Genomic DNA, 27,920 nt, shown 5'->3' on the forward strand with positions numbered 1-27,920 from the left:
TAAACTTAAATGTAAGAGCGAAAACTATAAAACTCTTAGAACAAAACATAAGAGTAAATCTTCATGACTTTGAATTAGGCAATAATTTCTTAGACATGACACCACAAGCACAAGCAACAAAAGAAAAAGTAAATGGGACTTCATCAAAATTTAAAACTTTTGTGCTTTAAAAGACACCATCAGGAAGTTAAAAGACAACCTAAAGTATGGGAGAAAATATTTGCAAATCACATACCTAGTAAGGGGCTTGTATCTAGAATATATAAAGAACTCTTACAACTCAACAATAAAAAGATAAATAACCCAATATAAGAATGATCTTCAAAGGACATAACATAGTGAGAAGGCAACTCATGGAATGGGAGAAAATATTTGTGGATCATATATCTGATAAAGGGTTATTATCCCAAATATTAAAGAACTTCTACAACTCAAAACAAAACAAAAATCCTTATTTAAGAATGGACAAAAGACTTGAATAGGCATTTATCCAAAGTAGATATACAAATAGCCAATAAACACGCGAAAATATGTTCAACATCACGGCTATGGACCAAAATGCATAAGTGACTGTACTTGAAGATAGGACTTTTAGGAGATAATTAAGGTTAAATGAGGTCACAAGAGTGGGGCCCTCATCCAATAGGATTTGTAGCCTTAGAAAGAGAGGAAGAGAGAATGATCTCTCTCTCTCTTCCATGTGAGGACACAGTGAGAAGGCAGCCATATGCAAGCCAGGAAGAGAGCTCTTACTAGGAACCAAACTGGCCAGAACTTTGATCTTGAATTTCCCAGCCTCCAGAAGAGTGAGAAATAAATTTCTGTTGTTTAAGCCACCCAGTCTGCGGTATTTGTTATGGAAGTTGGAGCTGGCTGATACAATCTCTAATCATTAGGGAAATACAAATGAAAACCACAATGAAATACATTTCACTCTCATTAGTATGGCTACTATTTTTTTTAAAGCAGAAAATAAGTGTTGCTGAGGATAATTGGAATTCTTGTGCATGATTGTTGGGAATGTAAAATGCTGCAGCTGCTATGGAAAACAGTATGGCAGTTCCTAAAAACTTAAAAATAGAATTACTATATGGTCCAGCAATTCCACTCCTCGGCATTTACCCAAAAGAATTGAAAGCAGGGACTTGGACAGATATTTGTATATCTACGTTCACAGCAGCATTATTCACAATACCCAAGGGAGGGAAGCAACCCAAGTGTCCATCAATGGATGGATGGATGAAAAACATGTGGTACATACATACAATGTAATATTATTCAGTCTTTAAAAGAAAGGAAATTCTGACACATGCCACAACATGCATGAAGCTTGAAGACATTATGCTAAGTCACAAATAAGGCAGTCACAAAAGGACAAATATTTTATGATTCCACTATATGTAGTCTAGATACCTAGACTAGTCAAATTCATAGAGACAGAAAGTAGAATGATGGTTGCCAAGGGCTGGGGAATGGGAAATGGGGAGTTGGGTTAGGGTTTTTAATGGGTGCAGAGTTTCAGTTTCGAAGATGAAGAGTTCTGGAGATGGATGGTGGTGATGATTGTACAACAGTGAGCATGTACTTAATGCCATTGAACTGTACACTTAAAAAAGGTTAAAATGGCAAGTTTTATATTATGTGTAGTTTACCACAAGCAAAAACAATAATTTAAAAATGAACAAAGGACTTGAATAGATATTTCTCCAAAGGAGATATATGAATGTGGCCAATTAACACTTGAAAGGATGCTCAACATCATTAGTTATTAGGGAAAAGCAAATCAAAACCATAATGAGAAACCCCACTAGGACAGATAAAATTAAAAAGACAGAAAATAAGTGTTGGGGGACTTCCCTGGTGGTGCAGAATCTGCCTGCCAATGCAGGGGACACAGGTTTGATCCCTGGTCCAGGAAGATCCCACATGCCGCAGAGCAACAAAGCCCGTGCACCACAAATAATGAGCCTGCACTCTAGAGCCCGAAAGCCACAACTACTAGACCCACGTGCCACAATTACTGAAGCCTGTGTGCTCTAGGGCCTGTGCTCTGCAACAAGAGAAGCCACCATGGTGAGAAGCCACCATGGTGAGAAGCCCGCACAATGCAATGAAGAGTAGCCCCTGCTCACCGCAACTAGAGAAAGCCCATGCACAGCAACAAAGACCCAACACAGCTAAAAGTAAATAAATAAGTAAATAAATATTAAAAAAAGAAAAGAAAAAGAAAATGTGTTGGGAAGAATGCAGAAAAATTAGAGCCCTCGTAGATTACCAGTGGGATTATAAAATGGTGCAGCCACTTGTGAAAACAGTGCGGTAGTTCCTCAAAATGTTAAACATAGAGTTACCATAGGACCTAGCAATTCCACTCCTAAGTGAATAACCAAGACACTTGAAAACGTTAAGTCTACACACACACAAAATGTGTACAGAAAAAAAAACAAAAACCTGTACAGGAATCTTCATAGCAGTCAAAAAGTACAAATAACCCAATGTCCATATATATCCATTCAACAGAATATTTTTCAGCACTAAAAAGTAATGAAATATGATACATGCTACAACATGGATGAACCTTGAAGACGTTACGCTAAATGAAAGAATTCAATCACGAGAGGCCATTTATTGTATAATACCATTCATATGGAATGTCTAGAATAGGCAAATCTACAGAGAATAAAAAGTATATTGGTGAGGTTGCGAGGGAAGAAAGATGGCAGTGAAGTAGAAGAACGTGGAATGCATCCCTCTCCATAGATGCATCAGGAATACACCAAAAGATGCAATAATTCCCACAGAGAACAAGCTGAACATGAGCAAACAACCTCGGACACCAGAAAGGACTGCAAAGATCCCAACATAACTGGGTAGGACAGAGGGGGGAAAAAAAGGAGAAAGAGGAGGAGAAGAAAGGAAAGGGACGGGTCCCACACCCTAGAGTAGAGGGATCTGAAACAGAGGGGAGATTGCCGAATTTGGGGAAACATCCCTTATCTGACAGGGAAACACCTTCTCCAATGGGAAATTTCCCTGGGTCAGAAGGGAGACATTTAGGACTGTTCAAAGAGGGTGAAGCAGCTGAGCTGTGGCAGATGGGAAAGAGGGAGAAACACGTGGAGGATCCACACCACTGCTTAGAGTGTTCAGACTGAGACGTCAATTCACAGCTGAACAGGGGTTCTGGGAGCTGGAACGTGGGAACTGGAGAACTGGTTCAGGGTGAGAAACACTGTTGGCAGTAGGAAGACGGACTGAGAGGACAGGAGGGAAGAAATCCACAGCAGAGAGTGCCTACCCCAGAAAGCTGCACAGCCATAGTGGTGGCTGGATACCACTGACTAACAAGCAGGGGGGAGGAGCTGTGGGTATAGCCTCTCTCTCGACACCTGCGACAGACAGAGGAAGGACCCCTGCAGGCCTAGCTAATGCACTCAGGGATAATAAAGGCCCCCAGGTGGGGCTGGCCTAGAGTGCCTGCAGCCGAGAGCCAAAAGCCCACAGAGTGTCCCAGCTCTGGAGACATTCTGTTTACACTTAAGCAGCCAGCATCCCTCTGCAACAGGCACCGCCACAGCCAACTGAGCCGCTGTGACCCAGGCAGGGTGCCCAGCGGAGTCATAGCAGGGGAGGAGCCGCAGTTGCAGTTGCTCTCTTGGCCTGATCTGCCCAAGTCGCCATGACCCAGGCAGGGCGCCACTGCTCACTCACCCCCAGGGGAAGGAGCCACTATTGTACCCTCTATCTCCCCACACACCAGCGCTTACAGACAAACAATAAAGGAAGCTCTGCTTGTCACAGAGTAATACAAAAAACCCAAGGTGGGTAGAAGGACACTTATAGCTGAGACCCCAAGGAAACAAAAATATTATTATTAATTCTATTGATCTGGTCCAGTCTGGGGTCAGTTCTAGTTTGTTATTTTGTTTGTTTCTTTGTTTTTTTATTAATTACAATCTTAGTCCTAAGGGATCTATATGTTTAATAACATATTTTTTGTTCTATTTTTATTTTTGGCCTTTTTATATATTTCTATTTCTAGCTAACTTTTTTTTGTAGTGCTGACTGTCTCTCTCCTACCTTCTTTTCATCTCTATCTTCTATACATTTCTATTTCTTTTTTTTTCTTTTCATAGTTCCAGTCACACTACACTCTTCTGTTACCCTGTCTTCTATCCCTTTTTAGTTTACTTTATCTTAATATACTTATAAGCAATATTATCGGTCTGCTCTGTTTCCTTGCTTTATTCTCCAGATGACACACTGCTTTGGTATATATTATTAGGTTTTGCCTTTATCTTAGTTCTAAGTAAAATTGTCTGATTTCATTCTGAGAATCTTCAGTCTGTCTGGTGGTACTCTTGCCCTTTATTATATTTGATTCTAGCTTTCCAAATCTCCCTGGATTTGTGTTTGTGTGTGTTGGTGGTTTTTTGTTTCTTTCTTTGTTTGTTTTTGTTTTTGTTTTGTTCTGTTTTGATTTTGAATATCTGTTGGTTTTCTCTTTGATTGTCCAATAGTATACTGGGGTTCTTCTGTCAGGTCTTTCTAGTGTCTTATGTTCTATTGGATTCAGTATTTGTGTGTCTTATACATGTATGTGTTTCCTTGATTTAGTATTTGTTTGACTCAACACTCTGCCATTAGTCTGGGCTTGGACAGTCTTCTTAAAACCCCTTTATTGCCAGGACAAGCAACCTCTGAAGTTTGGACTACTATGAGAAAACACAGAAACACCATGCAGGCAAAGGAGCAGGAAAAAACCCCACAAGACCAAATAAATGAAGAGGAAATAGGAAAATTGCCTGAAAAAGAATGCAGAGTAATGATAGTAAAGATGATACAAAATCTCAATAACAAAATACAGAAAATACAAGAAACAGTTAAAAGGACTCGGAAGAACTAAAGAGCAAACAAACAGTAAAGGACAACAAAATAACTGAAATTAAAAATACTCTAGATGGTATAAACAGCAGAATAACTGAGGCAGAAGAACGAATAAGTGAGTTGGAAGATAGAAAGCAGGATATAACTGCCACAGAGCAGGAAGGAGAAAAAAGAATAAAAAGAATGGAAGATAGTCTCAGAGACCTTGTGACAACATTAAGCTCACCAATATTTGAATCACAGCCATCCCAGAAGAAGAAGAAAAAAAGATAGGGTCTGAGAAAATATTTGAAGAGGTTATAGTGGAAAACTTCCCCAACATGGGAAAGGAAATAATTAATCAAGTCCAAGAAGTGCAGAGAGTCCCATACAGAATAGGAGAAATACACCAAGGCACATATTAATCAAACTAATGAAAAGGAAACACAAAGAAAAAAGGTTAAAAGCAGCAAGAGAAAAGAAACAAATAACATATAAGGGAAAACCCATAAGGATAGCAGCTGACCTTTCTGCAGAAACTATGCAGGCCAGAAGGGAATGGCAGGATATACTGAAAGTCCTGAAAGAGAAAAACCTACAGCCAAGAGTACTACACCCAGCAAGAATCTCATTCTCATTTGACAGAAAAATCAGAAGCTTTCCAGACAAGCAAAAGTTAAGAGAATTCAGCACCACCAAACCAGCCTTACTACAAGTACTAAAGGAACTTTTCTAGGCAGGAAACACAAGAGAAGGAAACAACCTACAAAAACAAACCCAAAACAATTAAGAAAATGGTACTAGGAACACACATGTCAATAATCACCTTAAATGTAAATGGATTAAATGCTCCAACCAAAAGACACAGACTGGCTGAATGGATACAAAAACAAGACCCTTCTATATGCTGCCTGCAAGAAATCCACTTCAGACCAAGGAATACATATAGATTGAAAGTAAAGAGATGGAAAAAGATATTCCATGCAAATGGAAGTCAAAAGACAGCTGGAGTAGCAATACTCATATCAGACAAATTAGACTTGAAAATAAAGACTATTACAGGAGACAAGGAAGGACACTACATAGTGATCAAGGGATCAATCCAAGAAGAACATATAACAATAATAATACCTATGCACCCAACATAGGAGCACCTTAATACATAAGGCAAATGCTAACAGCTATAAAAGGGGACATCGACAGTAACACAATAATAGTAGGAGACTTGAACACCCCACTTACATCAATGGACAGATCATCCAAACAGAAAATAAATGACACACCAGCTTTAAATGACACATTAGGCCATCTTGACGTAATTGATATTTATAGAACACTCCATCCAAAACTACAGAATACACTTTCTTCTCAAGTGCACAAGGAACATTTTCCAGGATAGATCACATCTTGGATCACTAATCAAGCCTCAGTAAATTCAAGAAAATTGAAATCATATCAAGCATCTTCTCTGACCACAACGCCATGAGACTAGATATCAATTACAGGGAAAAAACTGTAAAAAATACAAACACATGGTGACTAAACAATATGCTATTAAACAACCAAGAAATCACTAAAGAAATCAAAGAGGAAATCAAAAAATATCTAGAAACAAATGACAATGAAAACACAACAACCCAAAACCTATGGGATGCAGCAAAAGCAGTTCTAAGAGGGAAGTTTATAGCAATACAATCCTACCTTAAGAAACAAGAAAAATATCCAATAAACAACCTAAACTTACACCTCAAACAATTAGAGAGGGAGGAACAAAGAAACCCCAAAGCGTGAAGAAGGAAAGGAATCATAAAGATCAGATCAGAAATAAATGAAAAAGAAAGCAAGGAAACAATAGCAAAGATAAATGAAACTAAAAGCTGGTTCTTTGAGAAGATAAACAAAATTGATAAACCATTAGCCAGACTCATCAAGAAAAAAAGGGAGAAGATGCAAATAAACAGAATTAGAAATGAAAAAGGAGAAGTAACAACAGACACCACAGAAATGCAAAAGATCCTGAGAGACTACTACAAGCAGCTATATGCCAATAAATTGGATAACCTGGAAGAAATGGATACATTCTTAGAAAAATACAATCTTCCAAGACTGAACCAGGAAGAAATAGAAAATATGAACAGACCAATCACAAGCACTGAAATTGAGACTGTGATTAAAAGTTCCCCAACAAACAAAAGCCCAGGGTCAGATGGCTTCACAGACAAATTCTATCAAACATTTAGAGAAAAGCTAACACCTATCCTTCTCAAACTCTTCCAAAATATAGCAGAAGGAGGAACACTCCCAAACTCATTCTACGAGGCCACCATCACCCTGATACCAAAACCAGGCAAAGATATCACAAAAAAAGAAAATTACAGGCCAATATCACTGATTAATATAGATACAAAAATCCTCAACAAAATACTAGCTAACAGAATCCAACAGCACATTAAAAAAATCATACACCATGATCAAGTGGGGTGTATCCGTGGGATGCAAGGATTCTTCAATATAGGCAAATCAATCAACGTGATACATCATATCAACAAATCGAAGGATAAAAACAATATGACAATCTCAATAGATGCGGAAGAAGCTTTTAACAGAATTCAACATCCATTTATGATGAAAATTCTCCAGAAAATGGGCATAGAAGGAAATTACCTCAACATAATAAAAGCCATATATGAGAAACCAAAAGCCAACATTGTTCTAAATGGTGAAAAGCTGAAATAATTCCCTCTAAGTACAGGAACAAGACAAGGGTGCCCACTCTCACCATTATTATTCAACATAGTTTTGGAAGTTTTAGCCACAGCAATCAGAGAAGAAAAAGAAATAAAAGGAATGCAAATTGGAAAAGAAGTAAAATTGTTACTCTTTGCAGATGACATGATATTATACGTAGAAAACCCTAAAGACTCTACCAGAAAACTGCTAGCACTAATTGTTGAGTTTAGTAATGTAGCAGGATACAAAATTAATGTGCAGAAATCTCTTGCATTTCTATACACTAACAATGAAAAAGCAGAAAGAGAAATTAAGGAAACTCTCCCAGTTACCATTGCAACAAAAAGAATAAAATACCTAGGAATAAATCTGCCTAAGGAGGCAAAAGACCTGTGTGCACAAAACTATAAGACACTGATGAAAGAAATCAAAGATGATACAAACAGATGGAGAGATATACCATGTTCTTGGATTGGAAGAATCAACATTGTGAAAATGACTGTACTACCCAAAACAATTTACAGATTCAATGCAATCCCTATCAAATTACCAGCAGCATTTTTCACAGAACTAGAACAAGAAATCTTACAATTTGAATGGAAATGCAAAAGACCCCAGATAGCCAAAGCAATCTTAAGAAGGAAGATGGAGTTGGTGGAATTAGGCTTCCTGACTTCAAACTATACTACAAGGCCACAGTGATCAAGACAGTATGGTCCTGGCACAAAGATAGAAAGGAAGATCAATGGAACAGGATAGAGAACTCAGAGGTAAACCCGCACACACATATGGGCACCTTATCTTTGACAAAGGAGGGAAGAATATACAATGGAAAAAAGGCAGCCTTTTCAATAAGTTGGTGCTGGGAAAATTGGACAGCTACATGTAAAAAAATGAAATTAGAACACTTCCTAACACCATACACAAAAAGAAACTCAAAATGGATTAAAGACCTAAATGCAAGGCCAATCTCTATAAAACTCCTAGAGGAAAACATAGGCAGAACACTCTATGACATACATCAAAGCAAGATCCTTTTTGTCCCACCTCCTAGAATAATGGAAATAAAATCAAGAATAAACAAAGGGAACCTAATGAAAGTTAAACGCTTTTGCACAGCGAAAGAAACCATAAACAAGACAAGAAGACAACCCTCAGAATGGGAGAAAATAGTTGCCAACAAAGCAACAGACAAAGGATTAATCTCCAAAATATACGAGCAGCTCATGCAGCTTAATACCAAAAAAGCAAATAATCCAATCCACAAATAGATGGAAGACCTAAATAGACATTTCTCCAAAGAAGACATACAGATGGCCAACAGACACATGAAAAGATGCTCAACCTCACTAATCATTAGAGAAATGCAAGTTAAAGCCACAATGAGGTATCACCTCACACCGGTCAGAATGGCCATCATCACAAAATCTAGAAACAACAAATGTTGGAGAGGGTGTGGAGAAAAGGGAACCCTCCTGCATTGCTGGTGCAAATTTAAGTTGGTACAGCCACTATGGAAAACAGTTTGGAGGTTCCTTAAAATACTACAAATAGAACTACCATATGATCCAGTAATCCCACTACCGGGCATATACCCAGAGAAAACCATAATCCCAAAAGAAACATGTACTGTAATGTTTATTGCAGCACTATTTACAATAGCCAGGACATGGAAGCAACCTAAATGCCCATCAACAGATGAATGGACAAAGAAGATGTGGCATATATATACAATGGAATATTACTCAGCTATAAAAAGGAATGAGATGGAGCTATATGTAATGAGGTGGATAGACCTAGAGTCTATTATACAGAGTGAAGTAAGCCAGAAAGAGAAAAACAAATGCTGTATGCTAACTCGTATATATGGAATCTAAAAAAAAAAAAAAAAAGGTACTGATGAACCCAGTGACAAGACAAGAATAAGGATGCAGATTCAGAGAATGGACTGGAGGACATGAAGTTGGGGGGGGCAGGGGGGTGAAGGTGAACCTGGGACGAAGTGAGAGAGCAGCATAGACATATACACACTACCAACTGTAAAATAGATAGCCAGTGGGAAGTTGCTGTATAACAAAGGGAGATCAACTCGATGATGGGTGATGCCTTAGAGGGCCAGGACGGGGAGGGTGGCAGGGGGGAGTGGAGGGAGGGGATAAGCGGATATATGTATAAATACAGCTGATTCACTTTGGTGTACCTCAAAAGTTGGTACAAGAGTGTAAAGCAATTATATTCCAATAAAGAGCATAAAAAATGTATTAAGAAAAAGGAAACCATTTTTGAAGACATTTCCAGGGAATGTATAAGTAAGAAGGCTGATACTAACTACTGATAAAACCATTTCTTACCATGTATAATCCATCATTAAAAATTGCATCATTCAACCAGAATAAGAGGCATGGAAAATTCAAGATGAAAACATGTGAAATAAAATGTGTAAAACACTTCCCTACTGATTTTGGTTCAAAGCTAAGGAGTCGTTTAAATAACATTTGTATTTCTATAATATTAAGTATAATACCAATTTCAGTAAAATAATAGATTTGGGGAGTTATGGCATGAAAGCCAATAACAGCTCCATTTTCCTCCCCAGAACAAGGTATGTTAAATTAATTATCCAGTCAGTTATCCAATCTCATCAAAAATATATAATCTTTGTGCATAGGGTCAAGACTACCACTCTCTTCAATCCAGGTTGGGTGGGGGGTAGGGAGCCTCCACTGATATTTACTCCTTGCCGGGGGTGCACCTAGAATTGTGTAGTACTCAGACTATACAGGTGTACCCAAGATGGCATCATTTGAAAGAGAAACAATAAACTTTTTAGATTAAAGTTCCCACTCTTTGTATGTAATGAGGTGGATAGACCTAGAGACTGTCATACAGAGCAAAGTAAGCCAGAAAGAGAAAAACAAATACCATATGCTAACTCATATATATGGAATCTGAAGAAATGGTACTGATGACCCCAGTGACAGGGCAAGAGTGGAGATGCAGATGTAGAGAATGGACTTGAGGACATGGGGCTGGAATGAAGGGTGGGGGGCAAAGGGGAAGCTGGGATGAAGTGAGAGAGTAGCATAGACATATATACCCTACCAAATGTAAAATAGGTAGCTAGTGGGAAGCTGCTCTATAAGAAAGGGAGATCAACTCGATGATGGGTGATGCTTTAGAGGGCCCGGACAGGGAGGGTGGGAGGGAGTTGTGGGAGGGAGGGGATATGGCGATATATATATAAATACAGCAGATTCACTTTGGCGTACCTCAAAAACTGGTACAAGAGTGTAAAGCAATTATAATCCAATAAAGAGCTTAAAAAAAGAACGTTCCCCCTTTTTGCAATCAAAAAAGCAAGTTGCTATTGAATAAACATTTCTAGGTACCTTGAGAAAGAAGGGATTGTGCACAAAAGGACCCTGCTTTAGTGGTTCAACAAAAGGCTAGTCTGAGTGAACATGCTCTACAGATTTTTATGAACTTCAAATGGATACTTGGGAAAGGCAGGTTGTAAAATGGTATACAGTTGCCCCTCCGTATCCATTGGGGATTGGCTCTAGAACCCACTCAGATACCAAAATCTACAGATACTCAAGTCCCTTATGTATAAAACAAAGTATTTGCATATAACCTATACACATCCTCTCATATACTTTAAATCATCTCTAGATTACTCATAATACCCAATACAATGAAGTGCTATGTAAATAGTAGTTGGTGGATGGTAAATTCAAGTTTGGCTTTTGGGAACTTTCTGGAATTTTTTAAAAAATATATTTTCAAGGCACAGTTGGTGCAATCTGCAAATGCAAAACCCATGGATATGGAGGACTGACTGTACAAAGTGGAAACATTGAATTCACAAGTATTTCCCCAAGAAACAGCTTGGAGAAAGTACAGAGGGAACTCCCAGCCAAGACCAGCTCTGCGCGGCTCAGGGCAGTTAAAAAAAGACCTCTAGTGAGAGCCCAAGGACACCACTGTCTTCCAAGTTTTACTGGCTGCGAGAACCTGAAATAGACCATGTCTCACTCACTAACGCACAAAAGGCTCAATTCCAGGCTTAGCTGCAATCAATGAGGGTCCCCCCATCTTAGGGGAGAAAGTCCAAAATGTAGTTTCTATTACCGAGAAATATAGCTTTTAAGTACTTTTTCATAACAAATATACCTTTACATCTATGAAATGTCCCAATCAGTTTCTTTATCACTGTCATACCAAGTTGTGAACGTATCTCGTTGACTCAGTCGTATGGCTGGGGAGGAAGGTCTCTGTGTCCTAACGTTTCATTTTCATTGTCATTTTATCCACTTGGTTCTTATTAACTGCCATGTTGATGCCATCGTGTGTTTTTCTCTTCCTGCCCAGCCCTTTGTTATGTTACACGTAACAAAAGTGTTAAGAATTTTTTCCCTAACATCTTATGGTAGTGTCTGGGAGGATTTGTCATTCAGCCCTGAAGAACACAATGTCAAAAAGAAGTTTGAGGCTGAAACTGAAGTCTTTTTTTGTCAAGGGAAACAAGTTTCTCAATGCCAGCTGGTGAACATAATTGGCTCTCTGGTGGCATTATTCACAGCTTTTCCCTCTATCTCTCTCTCTCTTTTTTTCTTTAGATACCTTCCATCTTGCTTGTTAAAAGCAAAGGATATTTCAGAGAATTAGAATTCATTAGTCTTCCTAACAGAGGGAGTCTATTTAGATCTAAATTGGTGGTTAGCAAATATACAGATAATTCCTGCACATTCTTATTTATCTTTCCCAGTTCCAAAGACTATAGAAACAGATGCCTCAACGTCTGGCTGGGAGGCTCTAGTCAATGGACTGGAATACAAAGGTATCCGGGATTCAGAATTGACGAAGCTCAATAGAAACAAATGGAAACTCTTCACTGTTGAGTAGATTATCTCTATAATCAGATTTCCCTAAGGTACTCATAATACCCAGAAATTCTAAGGCAAGAGACTGTAGTCCTTTATGTAAACAAAACAGGAGGCAAAACATTATAATGGAAACGAGGTGCAGTGATGAAAGCTGGGCTGAAAGCTCTTCACTCCGAACGCAAGCAGTTTAGCTGCTGGCAGATGCATCCAACAAGTTATCTATTCATACTGGGAGTGTCCTTGTCTGAGCAGAATCTGTGAGTGATTTTTATCAAGTCCTTCAAACCAGCCCTGCCTCTGGAAGGAACTTTAGGATCAGCCCACCTGAATTTAATGGAGACATTTGCAAAGCCTATTAGACTAAGTCATTCATAAAGACAATCCTAGAATTGTACTCACATATCTTAATTAATCGATTAGACAAATATTTACCCAGTAGCTTTGAAGTAATATTTACTGTGCTGCATATTGTGGGAAATAGGACCATGAGTTAGAAAGTTCTTCCCTCAAGTAGCTATTAATACATTAGGGTATGTGACATCTTAACAATTAACTATGTTCATTAAGAAATATACATACTTCATTGGATTTAAAGGAAGGAGACACTGCCGTCAGTTTGGAGAACTGAGGAAAATTTCTTTTAGGAGCTGAGAGTTGAGGACTATAATATTTGATAGATGGCAAATGAAGAGGAAGACACATTCAGTGGAGGAAACAGAATGACAGCATACAAGCAGGAAACAAGAATTTCAGGTTCATTGTAGCACTGAGTACATACACATAGAAGATAAAGTTAAGACAGTAAATAGAGATAAAATTAGAGGGACGGAATATAAGATTTTTCCATATTTCTGAAGGCAAGTTTTTCATATCCAATTAAATGATATGTCTAACATATTCTTGTAAGAAATTAGTATGTTTCACAACAGTGGAGAAAAGCATATCTTTGAAAAAATAACAGTGTTCTCCTTACCTACCATAATAGATGTGATTTTATTTTCTTTTATTGGGGTAGGAAGAAAGAGTTAGATTTGAATTCTCAATTTGATACAGTCGTTCCAAGGGAAAATATTAATATAAAGACTTTACTCCTTTTCCTTATCTGCAAATAAGCCTCTGAAGGAAAGTCTGAGCAATTCTACTTTACCGTCATCATTTGGAACTCGGAAAGCAGAAGAATGAGGAGAGACCTAGAAACCTGTCTTCATCTCTTACTCAAGATTCTGTCTCTGCCCTGGAGTTTCATACAACATGGTTCATGTCGTGTCTTTATTCAAATCATGCTTTTCCAATTGGACAATGTCCGACAGCAATATAGAAATAATAACCCACTGACAACGAAATAGCAAGGACTAATATCTCTTAAGCAGGTGAAGATGCAGCCCCAGAAAATTGTCTCCAAAATTCTAGTTTAACATCCAAATAGAAAAGAGATTTAAAAGGAGTTTTCTATTGGAGCTTTGCGTAAGACTAGGTCTTTTGGAGAGTAAGGGTGGGCATTTTCTGGCATTTAATTAAACAGTATTTTCTAGGATCTTAGATATAGTACTTTTGCTAGTGTGAGTGGGAAAATAAAGGTAGGAAAAGTGAAATTGTTTGCTAAAAGGAGGATTTTTTTGTGTTCTATTTAAATGCACCAGCTTATGAAGAAATAATGAGTAGGGGTCTATCTAAGCTAGAGGAAAATTATGCTAAAATAACTTGCATCAGTTAAAAAATAATTTAAACCCTGTTATAACAGATAATTTATGCTTTTAGTTTTAAAGTATTTTTCATCAGTTTCAATACCTGATTCTCAAAGAATCAGTCTATGATTCAAAGCGTACCACTAAGATATTAACATAGAAAAACACCTCCATTAATATAAATTAAAGAGAAATTATTGAATTATTTTAACAAAGTAGAGTAAAATAACAACTTTGTACTGTAGGGTATATTATCTATGTAAATGTAAAGGGAACAGGTAAATGGAATTTCACCGTTGTAAGATTTGTATATTTTATGTGAAGTGTAATAACATTAATTCTAAGTACATTGTATTAAGTTAATGATGGGTATGGAAATCCCTAAAATAATGTCTAAATAATACACAGAGGGGTTGCAAAAAATCCAATCTGATTTTAGAGGAACTAAAATCAAATTAAAAAAAAAGTATTTAATTCACCCAAAATAAGGCAGGTTGAGAGGAGCAGAAAACAAAAAACAGATGAGACAGCTAGAAAAGAAATAGCAAGATGGTACTGGTGAATGGACAAAACACTTCAATTAAAATCCATAGACTACAAGACGAAAAGACAACCCTCAGAATAGGAGAAAATATTTGCAAACGAATTAACAGACAAGGGATTAATCTCCAAAATATATAAACAGTTCACGCAGCTCAATATCAAAACAACTCACTTTTTTCCTCAGCTGCTGCTAAGGTGCTCGATCCTTCTGAGGAAGCTAAGGCTGCGTCGGGGTGAGGCCCTCACTTCATCTGGCAATTAGCTCTGTGCCCGGCAGTCCCCGCCTAACACTCGTCTGCACCATGGCCTCCGTCTCAGAGCTGGCCTGCATCTACCTGGCCCTCATCCTGCACAACGATGAAGTGATGGTCATGGAGGATAAGATCAGTGCCCTCATTTAAAGCAGCCAGTGTAAATGTTGAACCTTCCTGGCCAGGCTTGTTTGCAGTGTCAACATCGGGAGTCTCATCTGCAATGTGGGGGCTAGTGGACCTGTCCCAGCAGCTGATGCTGCACCAGGAGGAGGTCCTGCCCCCTCCACCACTGCTGCCCCAGCTGAGGAGGAGAAAGTAGAAGCAAAGAAAGAAGAATCTGAAGAGTCTGATGATGACATGGGCTTTGGTCTTTTTGACTAAACCTCTAGTAACATGTTCAATAAAAAACTGAGCTCTTTAAAAACAAAAACAAAAACAAAAAACAACCCAATCAAAAAGTGGGCAGAAGACCTAAATATGCATTTCTTCGAAGAAGACATACAGATGGCCAAGAGGCACAGGAAAAGCTGTTCAACATCACTAATTATTAGAGAAATGCAAATCAAAACTACAATGAGGTATCACCTCACACTGGTTAGAATGGGCATCATCAGAAAACCTCCAGAAAACTGGAGAGAGTGTGGAGAAAAGGGAACCCTCTTGAACTGTTGGTAGGAATGTAAATTGATACAGCCACTATGGAGAACAGTTGGAGGTTCCTTGAAAAACTAAAAATAGAATTACCATATGACCCAGCAATCCCACTACTGGGCATATAGCCAGAGAACACCATAATTCAAAAAGACACATGCACCCTAATGTTCATTACAGCACTATTTATAATGGAAGCAACCTAAATATCCACCAACAGATGAATGAATAAAGAAGATGTGGTACATATACACAATGGAATACTGCTCAGCTATAAAAAGGAATGAAACTGGGACATTTGTAGAGACATGGATGGACCTAGAGACTGTCATACAGAGTGAAGTAAGTCAGAAAGAGAAAAACAAATACCATATGCTAAGTCATATATATGGAATCTAAAAAAATGGTACAGATCAACCAGTTTTCAAGGCAGAAATAGAGACACAGATGTGGAGAGCAAACATATGGATACCAAGTGGGGAAAGGGGGGTGGGGTGTGGGATGAATTGGGAGATTGGGATTGCTATATATACATTACTAATAAGAAAAAAAAATCAAATTGTACACTTAAAATATATGCAGTTTATTGTATGTCAATTATATCTCAATAAAAGTTCTTTAAAAATGCATAGACTGACAGATTAAAATAGCAATACCCTGGAACACTACTCAGCAACAAAAAAGAGTGAACTATTGATACACACAACAACTTGGATGAACCTGAAGGGAATTATACTGAATGAAAGAAGCCAGCCTCAAAGGTAACAAACTATGTGGTTCCATTTATATAATATTCTTGAGATAACACAATTATAAAGATGGGGAAGACATTTATTGGTTGCCACGGGTTAGAGATTGGGGGGAGAAAGGATTGTGGCTATAAAGGAACAATACAACAGTCATATGGTAATGACAATTGTGTAGCTTGATGTGGTGATAGTGGTGGCAATACAAAGCTACACATATGACAAAATTATAGTGAAACACACACATTCACACACACAAATGAGTATATATAAAACTGGAGAAATCTGAATAAGCACCAACATCGATTTTCTAGTATCAATACCGTACTATATTTATGCAAGATGTTAACATCAGGGGGCATTGGGTGAAGGGTGCACAGAACCTCCCTATAAATTCATTTGCAACTTCCTGTAAATTTGTAATTATTTCAAAATAAAAAGTTAAAAGAAAAAGCAAGACCAAACTACATGCTCTCTCTAAGAAATGACTTTGAATACAATGTCACAGAAATTGAAAATGAAAGGATGGCAAAATACATACTATGCAAAAAGTAAGCATGAAAAAGACTTCAAGAAAAAGATTATTACCAGAGATAAAGAAGGGTATTTCATAATGGTAAAAGGCTCTGTTTGTCAAGAAGACGTACAATCTTAAATGTGTATGCATCTAATAACAGGGAAGAGAAATAGACAAACCACAATTATAATTGGGGATTTTTATACACCTCTCTATGAAATTAATAGAAGAACTGGACAAAAAAAGTTATAGGAGATTTTAACAATACTATAAACACATTTATTGAATTTACATTTATAGAACAGTGCACTCTTCTATTCAACATTATACTAGAGGTTCAAGCCAGTGTAGTAGGCAATAAAAGGAAAGAAAAGGTATAAAGATTGGAAAGAAAGGGGTACAACTTTCATTATTTGCAGACAACATGATCTTCTACATAGAAAATATGAAAGAATCTACAAAAAACACTCAAAAATTAACAAGATATGGCAGGGTCACAGGACCAAGGCCAATATATACAAATCAGTTGTATTTTTCTATGCTAGCAAGAAACAGAGACCCAAAATTATACTACTAAATTTATACTACTAAAGTTTTAATTCTCTTTCTTATCAAAAAATATCATTTATAATAGCATCAGAAATGTGAAATACTTAGGGATAAATTTAACCAGATATGTGCAAAACACTGAAAAACACTAAACATTATGCAAAGAAATTAAAGAACTAAACACATAGAGAGATACACTGTTGTCATGGATTGGAAGTCTATTAAGATGTTGATTCTCCTTAACTTGATCTATAGATTCAATGCAATCTTAATAAAAATCTGACAGTCTTCAAAATAGAAATTGATGAATTTTCTTAAGTTTATATGGAAATGCAAGGTACATAGAGGAATCAAAACAATTTTAAAACAGAAGAAAAACATTGGAAGACTCACAGCATCTGATTTCAAGACTTCTGTAATACATAGTAATTGACACAGTGTATTGGTGTAAGGAGAAATATATTGATTAGTTGGACAGAACAGAATCCAGAAATAGACTCAACTCAATAATAAGGTAATAAACAACCCTATTTTTTCAAAAGTAAAATATTTGAATGAATATTTATTTTAAAAGATATACAGTTGACAAATAAGCACATGGAAAGATGTTCAACATCATTAGTCTTTAGTGAAAGGAAAGTTTAAAGCCAGATTGAGATATCACAAATCTACTTTGTGGTGACAAATGTACTAGAATGCTTAAAATTTAAAGAGATCAACAATATCAAGTGCTGGAGGAACTGAAATTCATACACTGCAGGTGGAATGCAAAATAATACAGCCACTTTGGAAAACAGTTTGGCAGTTTCTTATGAAGTTAAACACAGACTTATACAACTCAGCAATCCCACACCTAAGTATTTAAGCAACAGAAGTGAAAACATATGCAAACGTTTATAGTGGCTTTATTCATAATTGCTCCAGTTTGGAAACAACTCACATCACATGTGCGACAACTGGTAAATAGATAAACAAATTGCAGTACATTTGTACAATGGAATACTATTGCTGATACATGCAACAACACAACACTGATGGATCTCCGAGGCATTATTCTAAGTCAAAGAAGCCAAAAGCAAAGAGTAAAATACAATATGATTCCATTTATATGACATTCTAGAAAGGCAAAACTATAGGGAGAAAAAGAAAATCTGTAGTTGCCAGAGATTGGAGCTAGGGGGAAGGGCCTGTTTAACAAAGATGTTTCAGTCTATATAATTTATACCTCAAATTTTAAAATGCATCAAAATTTCATAGGATGCAGTTAAATTAGTGCTTGTGGGGAAACATAACTTTAAATGCTAAAATTAGAAAAGAAAAGAGGTTTAAAATCAATGATATAACTTTCCACTTTAACAAACTAGATAAAGAAGAAAAAATTAAATGCACAGTAAGTAGAAGAAAGGAAATAAAGATAAAAGTAGATGTCAGTGAAATAGGAAACAATAAGGAAAATTTAAAACCAATATTTGGTTCTTTACAGAAATAAATTAAATTAATAAACATTTGGCAATACTGGTCAAAGGAAAATAAGACACAAATTTACCAATATGAGGAATGAAAGAGGGAGTATCACTGGAGATCCTTTAAACATTAAAAGAATTAAAAAGGAATTTATGAACAAATAAATTTGCAACTTTGATGAAATAGAGAAACTCCTTCAAAAATACAAATTACCAAAATGGACACAAGAAGAAATAGAAATTTTGAATATTCCTGTATGTGTTAATGAAATTGAATTTACATTTAAATACCTTCCCACAAAGGAAACTACAGTCCCAGGTAGTTTTACTGGTGAATTCTATCAAACATTAGGGAAGGAAATTATTCTTGTTACACAACTTCCTTCAGGAAATTGAGGAGAGGAACACTTTTCAACTAGTTTTATAAAGCCAACATAACCCTGACACCAAAACCAGACAAATACATTTCAAGAAATAAAATTATAGCCTAATACTCCTCATTAACATAGATGCAACCTATAATAAATAGGAATTCAAATTCAGAATTATATATTAAGTAGGAATTCAAATTCAGAAATATAAGTAGGAATTCAAATCCAGGTTAATATATCAAGATCAAGTGGAGTCTATTCTAGGAATGCAGGGATGATTTAACACTTGAAAATCAAACAAAGATAATTTACCATATTAAAGGCACAAAACAGAAAAATCATATGATCATTCAAACTGATTGAGAATAAATATTTGATGTAATTCAGTATCACTCATGATTTTTAAAATCTCTCTCAGCATACAAAAAACAGGAGGGAACTTTTTCAACCTGGTAAAGATCATCTACGAAAAATCTGTAGCTAACCTCATACTTAATGGTGAAAGATTTTTCCTTAAGAATGGGAGCAAATAAAAATATCTGCTCTCACCACTTCCATTAACATTGTGGTAGAGGTCTTAGGCAATGCAATAAGACAAGATAAGAAGAATAAAGGGGACACAGGTTAAAAAAGGAAGAAGTAAAACTATTTGCAGATGAAATGATCATATATGTAGAAAATATTAACCTAAAAAAAAACTACTAGAATTGGTAAGTGAATTTTGCAAGGTCACAGGACACAAAGTCAACATACAAAATTAATCCTATTTCTTTATAATGACAACAAACAACTAGAACATTTTAAATTTTAAGTATTATTTATAGCAGCATCAGAAATACATTGGGATAAGTTTAATAGGAATATGTATAAAACTTCTACATTGAAAATTATAAAACACTGCTGAAGACCCAAATAAATGGAGAGACATACCGTATTCAACAACTGGAAAACTTAATACTGTTAAAATGTCAACTCTCCCCTAAATTTCTCTGTGGATCCTCCACCATTATAAGCAAACTCCCAGCAGGCATTTTTTTTTTAGTGAAATGTGACAAACTGAATATAAAATTTATGTAGAAGTATAAAGGTCCTAAAAAGCCAAACTATTTTAAAAATGAAGAACAAAGTTCAGTGACTTACACTATCTGATTTCAACATATCAGATAGTCTGACACTTAGTTAATTTTCAGCCAAGACATCAAAGCAATTCAGTGGGGAAAGGAAAGCCTTTTCAAAAAATGGTGATGGAACAAATCCTTTCTAAATGCAAAAACAAAACAAAACCAAAACAAAAAACAACAACAACAAAAACTTTGACCTATATTCACACCATTAAAAAAATTAATTCTCAATAGATCACAGAACTAAATCTAAGAAGCTAAAAATTATGAATCTCCTGGAAGAAAATACAGGAAGATATTTTGGTAAACTGGAAGAGAAAAGATTTCTGATGCAGTACTCTGAAAGCACTAACCATAAATAAAGATTTGGTTAAAAATGGACTTTATTAAATTTTAAAATTTCTATTTATCATAAGACCCATTAGGAAAATAAGTAGGCAAGCCACAGACTAAGAATAAACATTCGCAACACACAGATGACAAAAGACTTGTGTCCAGAATATATAAGCAATTCCTATAAGTCTATAATAAAAGTACAACCAACACAATAAAAAACAGGAAAAGACTTAAACAGGTACTTCACAAAGAAAGATATATAAGTGGCCAATAAGCACATAAAAATGGAGTCCCTAATTATGAGCCATGGGAAGTATAAAGGAAAACCACAATGAAATACCCCTAGACCCTTACCAGAATGGCTAAAATTAAAAAGACTGATAACACTTAGTATTGGTGAAGATGTGGGGAAATGGAAACTCTCATAGCTGATGGGCAGGAGTGTACAACGTACAACCACTGTGTAAATCACCCTGGAAGTTTCTCATTAAATGTACATCTGTCCTATGAGAATGGTGATTATTCCACATCTAGGTTTTATCTAAGAGAAATAAAAACATATGTACACCAAAATACTTGTACAGAAATGTTCACAGCAGCTTTATTTATAATACACTAAAACTGGAAACAACACAAATGGCTATCAACAGGTGAATGGATAAACAAATCATGGTATAGCCATAACCAAATACTACTTATCAATAAAATAGAAAAACTACTGATATGCACGACAACATAGATGAACCTCAAAAACACGTTGAGTGAAAAATCCAGACACAATAGAGCACATACAGTAAATTTTCATTCTTAAGTTCCAGAACTGGCAAAAGTAATCTATGATGAAAGAAATCAGAAAAGTGGATGGAGGGGATTATGATTGACTGGGGAGGAAATGGGGGATCTTTCTGGGGTGATGGGAATGTCTGATGTATTGCTAGGGATATGGGTTATGTAGGTTCATGAAATTATCAAAACTCACTGAACTGTACACTTAAGGTCTGTGCATTTCAATATCTGTATATTATACCTCCACTGGAAAAAAAGTTTTGAGAAGTAAATTGAAAAACAATGATTAAACTACTTTAACAAACAAGCTCAGTAAAGTCTGCTTTTAAAAGAAATCAAAAGAAATCTGGACTCTATTGATATTGAAGACTTTTTAATGAAGAAATAGGAGAAAGAAGAAGCAGGGATAATTATATGGGCCATCATCAACTGAGGGCTTCCTAAGACCTCTGCTAACTGCTTTACAAGCATTTTCTCATTTAATTCCCACAAGAACCCATTTTTCAGACACAGTAGGAAAGATGCACTTTAATAATCAAACCTTCCCACCACCCTTAGCAAATAGCTTACGTATAAAGTCCCTTAAAAACTCAGGACACCGAAGCACTTTTTTCTCATTTTAAAAGTCCAGGCAGTAAGTTGTAGGAGTTGTTTCACAAACCTACCACCATCACTAAGAAGTGTGAACCATAGAAAATAATACCTATTACCATTTTTGGTTTCAGCAATGCTCATAAAAAATGTACTGCAACCTATGACCACAATTCTTAAAACATCTTATTTCTGTGCAATTCCTACTTCTAGACTATCTGCCCTCACAATGAAGGTCAGGGGCTAGAAAGCATGATTTGCCTGATAAACATTTACCCCAGGCTCACTGCTGAGTTAGCACAACTTCTCTATCAGCTTAATGAGAGTCTTAAGAATAAAACTTCTCCTAGACTCTGGGTAAACAGCAGGTAGTTTTACAAAAGAATGATGGGACTAGGAGACGGTAAGATGGTCCTTACCACATCCAACACAGCGTGGACAAACATGTCCAGGTATACTGTGGTGGCCTGGGTCCAGTTGTGAACTGGCCTCACTTCCTTGCGATATTTCTGTAGTAGCTGCTTGGTGAGATGGTGCAGAGCAGAACTCCTGGGATGAGGTGTATCTATGGCCAGGATTCCTAAAAAAGAAAACTATCATCGTGAAGATGTTTTCATAAAAGGAACTTAGCACCTTTAGGAGATTTCAGACTGCTTAGGACTCAGTGGCTCCTAGCAGAATATCATTTTCAGCTCACCCAGACTGCTTTAGTTCACAGCCAACTGGTGGGCTTATTAGCAGACGCTTATTTAAAGTAAGCTGATGACATAGAAAACAAACTTATGGTTATCAAACTGGAAAGAGGGGGGAGGGATAAATTAGGAATTTGGGTTTAACAGATATGCTCTACTGTATATAAAATAGATAAACAACAAGGACCTACTATATAGCACAGGGAACTATATTCAATATCTTATAATAACCTACAATGGAAAATAATATATATATACACACATGTATGTATGTATAACTGAATCACTTTGCTGTACACCTGAAATATTGTAAATCAACCATACTTCAATTAAAAAATTAAAAAATGAAGTAAGTTGATGGCCTAAGTGCCCAATGGAAAAATCTCAGTATAAAGATAGATAAATCACCCCATTTCTGAGGGGGTGATTGCACCTACAGTTCCATTCTTACAGCAATCTTGCATCTTGAAGTCAGCATCCTTTCTTTATTCCTGTATCACCCTCTCCTGGTACATAGGAGAAAGCTTCCTAAGCACTTAGCCAAAACAACTTCCTCCTTGGATTTTTCTTTTGATTTTCCATTTGTAATTCAAAATTACACAGAAAACTCAAGCAGAAACATGTACAAAGATCTGTGTGGATGTCTAAATAATGGGATTAATGAGATTCCAATTCAGATCTTTCTCCTCAAAAATATAGTAGTTCTCTCAGTCTGCCTTAAAATGCACTTGTCAGAAAATGAGATCTTCATTTCGGGAAAATTCTCTGTGGTTCCAGGGAACGACCATTTCCCAGGAACCTTGATTTGCAGAGGAGCCGTGATTGGTGTGGAGGTCGGGCAGGCCAGGGGACAGCGAGCAAGAGAGATGATCACCGGCAATTGGAAGTGACAAATCTGTGAGGGCTTTCTCGGAATTGCAAAAAGATGTTTTGTTCACCAGCTCTGCCGGCCCCTGGGGGATTCAAAGCTGCGCTAAGTCATTGGACTGAAGCAAATTGCCCACCTCCGGCCCCAGGGCGGGAATGAAATCTATCTGTAGTGTCCTGCGCGTGAATTCCCCTCGGCTCTCAGCGGTTTCGATGGTTGTTTTGATGAGCTGCTGAAGGTACGCGGGATCCAGCAGGAAACTGTAAATGAGATATCTTCTCCCCGTGCGACAATCCTGTTTATACCCGTCTCTTTATGAATGATGCCGTGTCACTTGCCGCCACAGGCAGCAATTTCTATGATTTATCAATGTCAGTGGGACCAAAATGCTAACAACGGTGCTGGAGGCGCAATTCCAGACTCACGGCGGGCAGTGGAATATTCACGTTCATTACCATCCGAACTGGGAATCTAATGAGCGTTTTAACTGCCCAGCTACTCACCCGACAAGACCGCCGGAAAGGGCGGCAGCTATCCGGGCATGCCGGTCTGAGGTGGGTGGCTCACGTCAGGCATCATCTTTTAGTTTTGGGGAACTGTGATGGTCAAAGATATGCTGTGAATCTCTCTACCGAGACTGTTTCTTGCTGGCAGACCCCAAGGGAGAGAATTCTGGAGCCCAAAGCAAAGCTAGTCTGGTGCTTTTGCTGAGAACTTTTTGCTTTGGGCAACTTCACTTTTAACTCTCTTGGATGCTCCCAATTCAGGTCCCAGTTGGGGAAACACTGAAATGTGCCTGTTTCAATACAAGAAACCACCTGAGACACAGTTAAGACATCATTCTGAGAAATGAATGTGTGTTCCCTATACCCTCTGCTCATACAGACTCAAATTCCCCTCTGACACCTTTTCTGGAAAACAATCCATAGGTCCCTTATGGATAAACTCATATTTACTGGAACGTGTCAAAGTCTTTGGGTAAAAAGGAAATGTTCTGGAAGCGGGAAATAGGAACAAGAGGGAAACAGGCCGTGATAGGAGAAAAATAAGAAGCAAACAGAAGGGTACTTAAACTACAGGCGGAAAGATCTCTTTGTTTAAAATGGGAAGAAATAAGAAATTGCAATTCTATGAATGCAAATTTGCCTGAGGAGAAAGATCAATTACAGGAGAGGGGTTAAGGATTTCAGTGACCATTAATTAAGAGTAAATTATGCCCCTTGAAAGCTAATGTGACATTCACACAAGCACTAAAGGACTCACAGTTCAGTGATGTTTCAACAGACACTGATGGAAGCTATCAACAGACCCAGGACAGATTTCACTAGCACTGCCTCCTTGGATGCTAATAATCAGCTTCAAATAATTCACTCCTAAGATTTCTGGAAAGTAGAATGTGTTAGGAACTGAGCTGGGAAGCACTCTTAGGTGAAGCGGGATTTTAAAAAAGATAAAAGTACAGTAGAATTATTCCTTGTTTTCCTTATTTCCACGCGTTACTCACACACACCCCTATCTTAACGTGTTCTGGGCACTTTGATGAAAAGAGCTATTTTTGCTTTGGTGAGTGTACCACATTTAGGATTATAAGCGAGTGATACTGAGACAGGCTGGGATCTGAGACCTAGGACCCTTTGCTGCAGTGTTGCACCTGGACTAAAGTCTCCTTGAGAAGCAAAATACAAAGAAACTATGAGGGTCTAAAAATAACTGGGTGCGTGTGCAGTTGGGGCAAATGATGGACACCAAGATACAAAAAAACCACAAAGCCAACCACCTCTTCTGAAGAGCAGGGAGCAGAAGCAGGGTATTATGCGTACCCCCTGTGTACACCACCACCAAAGGGATGGACAGACCACCTAAGCCACCCCTCTGGCCTGACTTCTGGACCTGCCCCTACCCTCACCCCATATAAAGAATCAGCTCGCCCTGCCCCAGGGAGCGAGCAAAGGAACCTGCTACTTGTTTTTGCTCCCCTCTGCTGCAGTAGGGAGCCCAATAAAGCTTTGCCTGAATTTCTTGTCTGGCCTCTTATCAATTTCTGTTGATTAAGGAAGGCCAAGGACCCTGGTGGGTAACAATACATAGATCTGAGAGGTTACAGGGAAATAGAGGTTTAGGTGCGAGGTACTATTGAATACCTAGTACCGATTAAATAACTCGCTGTGTGTCAGGCTCTGGGCTAAGAGCCCTTTACATGAATTATTTAACTTCTACAAGAGTTTTATGAGGTAGGCACTCTACAGCCCTGTGTGGAGCCCTGTGCAAGCCTTACAGGCTTGGTGAGGTTAGTACCACTGAAGATCACACAGCTTGTAAGTGAAGAGCCTGGAATTTAAACAAGACTGATCTGGATTTAAAGGCCAAGCTCTTTCTCTGACAATACACTGACCTGGCTCCCTGCGAATATTAGGAGCAGCACTGAGTAACCTTCTGGAAGGAAGAGTTGCATGGTGTCCGTTTTGGGACAGAAACACCTCATTGTTTTTTTTCTGTGTTTGTGTGTTTTCAGGTTGATATCTTACATTTGCATTACACCTTACAATTTCATAATGCTATCCTATTTGGTCTTCATGAATATACAAAACAAACAGTTAACTTACAGGGAAACAGAATCTCTAAGTGGTTATTTGATTTGCTCAGGGTCACAAGGCTGGTGAGTAGTGTGGCAGGAATGAAATGGTTCTAATCCAGGCCTCCTACCCCATCACACTGCCTCCTGGGTGCAGCCATGAATTGGTGGTTGGTTAAGTGCTCTTATATTTGCAAATCATCTTGATATTAACCCAGTAAAAATTCCAAAGGGTGAATTTTTCTGCAACAAATGTTCTCAATGTGATTTATGGTCAAGCACGGATTATGAGACACTATAAAAACACTTTCTCTGCCACATTTAGAACAAAAATCAAGCGTAATACAAAACATTAGAAAGAGAAGTCATTAAGAAGAATTTCTTCTGTTTTCAAACCTTCATTTTTCTATTTTATCTTACTTAGTTTAATGTATACAATTATTTTCTGCTAAGAAACCCATTTGGCATTTAATGAAATTTCCTCTGTTTTCATTTTTATAATTAAGATATGCTTTTATCCTTTAAATTCAACATGCAGGATTTTTATACTTTAAATAATAAGTGGCTATTTTTCTTCTCTACCCAATCAAAAAATAATTTCCAGCTGCTTGGCTACCAAATTCCTTCCTCATCTCTGTAATGGACTCATTCCACTTTCTGTTATATTTTAAAACATGGAAATTCAGATACTAGCTCTAGGAGAACCCTCGAGAAAATGGGGTGTTGGGAAACACCAGCATAAACATAAATTTTTGATTTGTGTATATTTTCTAAGAACCAATAGTAGCCTAACTCAGATAGCTCAATTCAGTAGAATTAATACTGGCACCATGGAGTTTTAGTCCCAGAAATTTAGGGGGGAAAAAACATATATACGTATATATTAGTTTCTAAAGTATTTTTAAGGTGAATTGTACACTCAAAACATGCAAGTTTATAGAGTTCATCTTTAGAGAAACACTTATCAACCATACAGACTTACAAAGTCTGGATGTAAAGCCAGCCGGATGTAAAGCCTCTGTTACCAAAATAATATCCAGGTTTCTGTAGACACGATGGAGTCATGGGGACTCTTGGAGTCCGAGGGACTCTCTCTCCGGGCTACTAAAAACCAAGACTATCTTGGATAATAATAATATACTATTCAGACGTAAGAGTAAATCTGATAGAGAATGCCACAAACTCTCAATGTCAATTGTTGTAAAGAGAGCTTGGTTTCTAAGGAGAGAGAAATTTATCAAACAATCATAACATTTCAGAGCATATTTTCAGCTACGTGTGACCCTATGTGTATATACATCTATAGTTGTAGAGCAAAGTCATAACAAATTGTTGGTCTCCGTGTAGCTTCACGGGGCTGACATTTTACAGATGATAAATAAAAACAAACACTTGTGAGAAGTTATACAGCACAACATAGAAAACAGTGTCTAGTTCTACACATTAATATTCAATGCCCAGTAAAATCACTGAAGGACTCACCTGAAGCGGCCGCCAGGACCAAGGGCCACAGAGGAGCCATTGTACTCGCCAGTGTTCCCCAGGCACGTCCCAAAGACGAGAAACACAAACTTGCCTATTGGATGGAATGCCATTCAACCTTTCCTAAACGAGCTCCTTTCCACTCCCTTCCTTCTCTGCTTGCCACTTTACGCTGTCCTTGCTGGTGCTGTTTTATAAACACTAAATGGGA

General features: G+C 37.4%; 1 protein-coding gene and 1 pseudogene across 1 annotated transcript in view; one reads left to right on the plus strand and one right to left on the minus strand.

The window, feature by feature from the left end:
• HTR3B (5-hydroxytryptamine receptor 3B) overlaps positions 1–27,920 on the minus strand; it is a 73,459-nt gene that overhangs the window by 13,099 nt on the left and 32,440 nt on the right. Inside the window, exons 3-4 of the mRNA XM_057749489.1 lie at positions 27,710–27,803; positions 22,515–22,675 (exon numbers count right to left, since the gene is read on the minus strand). Coding sequence (XP_057605472.1) covers positions 22,515–22,675; positions 27,710–27,803 — 255 coding nt within the window. The remainder of the gene's footprint in view (positions 1–22,514; positions 22,676–27,709; positions 27,804–27,920) is intronic.
• Positions 15,013–15,345, plus strand: LOC130861498 (60S acidic ribosomal protein P1-like; annotated as a pseudogene).

This window comes from Hippopotamus amphibius, chromosome 9 (genome assembly GCF_030028045.1).
Source record: "Hippopotamus amphibius kiboko isolate mHipAmp2 chromosome 9, mHipAmp2.hap2, whole genome shotgun sequence".
Classification (NCBI taxonomy): domain Eukaryota; kingdom Metazoa; phylum Chordata; class Mammalia; order Artiodactyla; family Hippopotamidae; genus Hippopotamus; species Hippopotamus amphibius.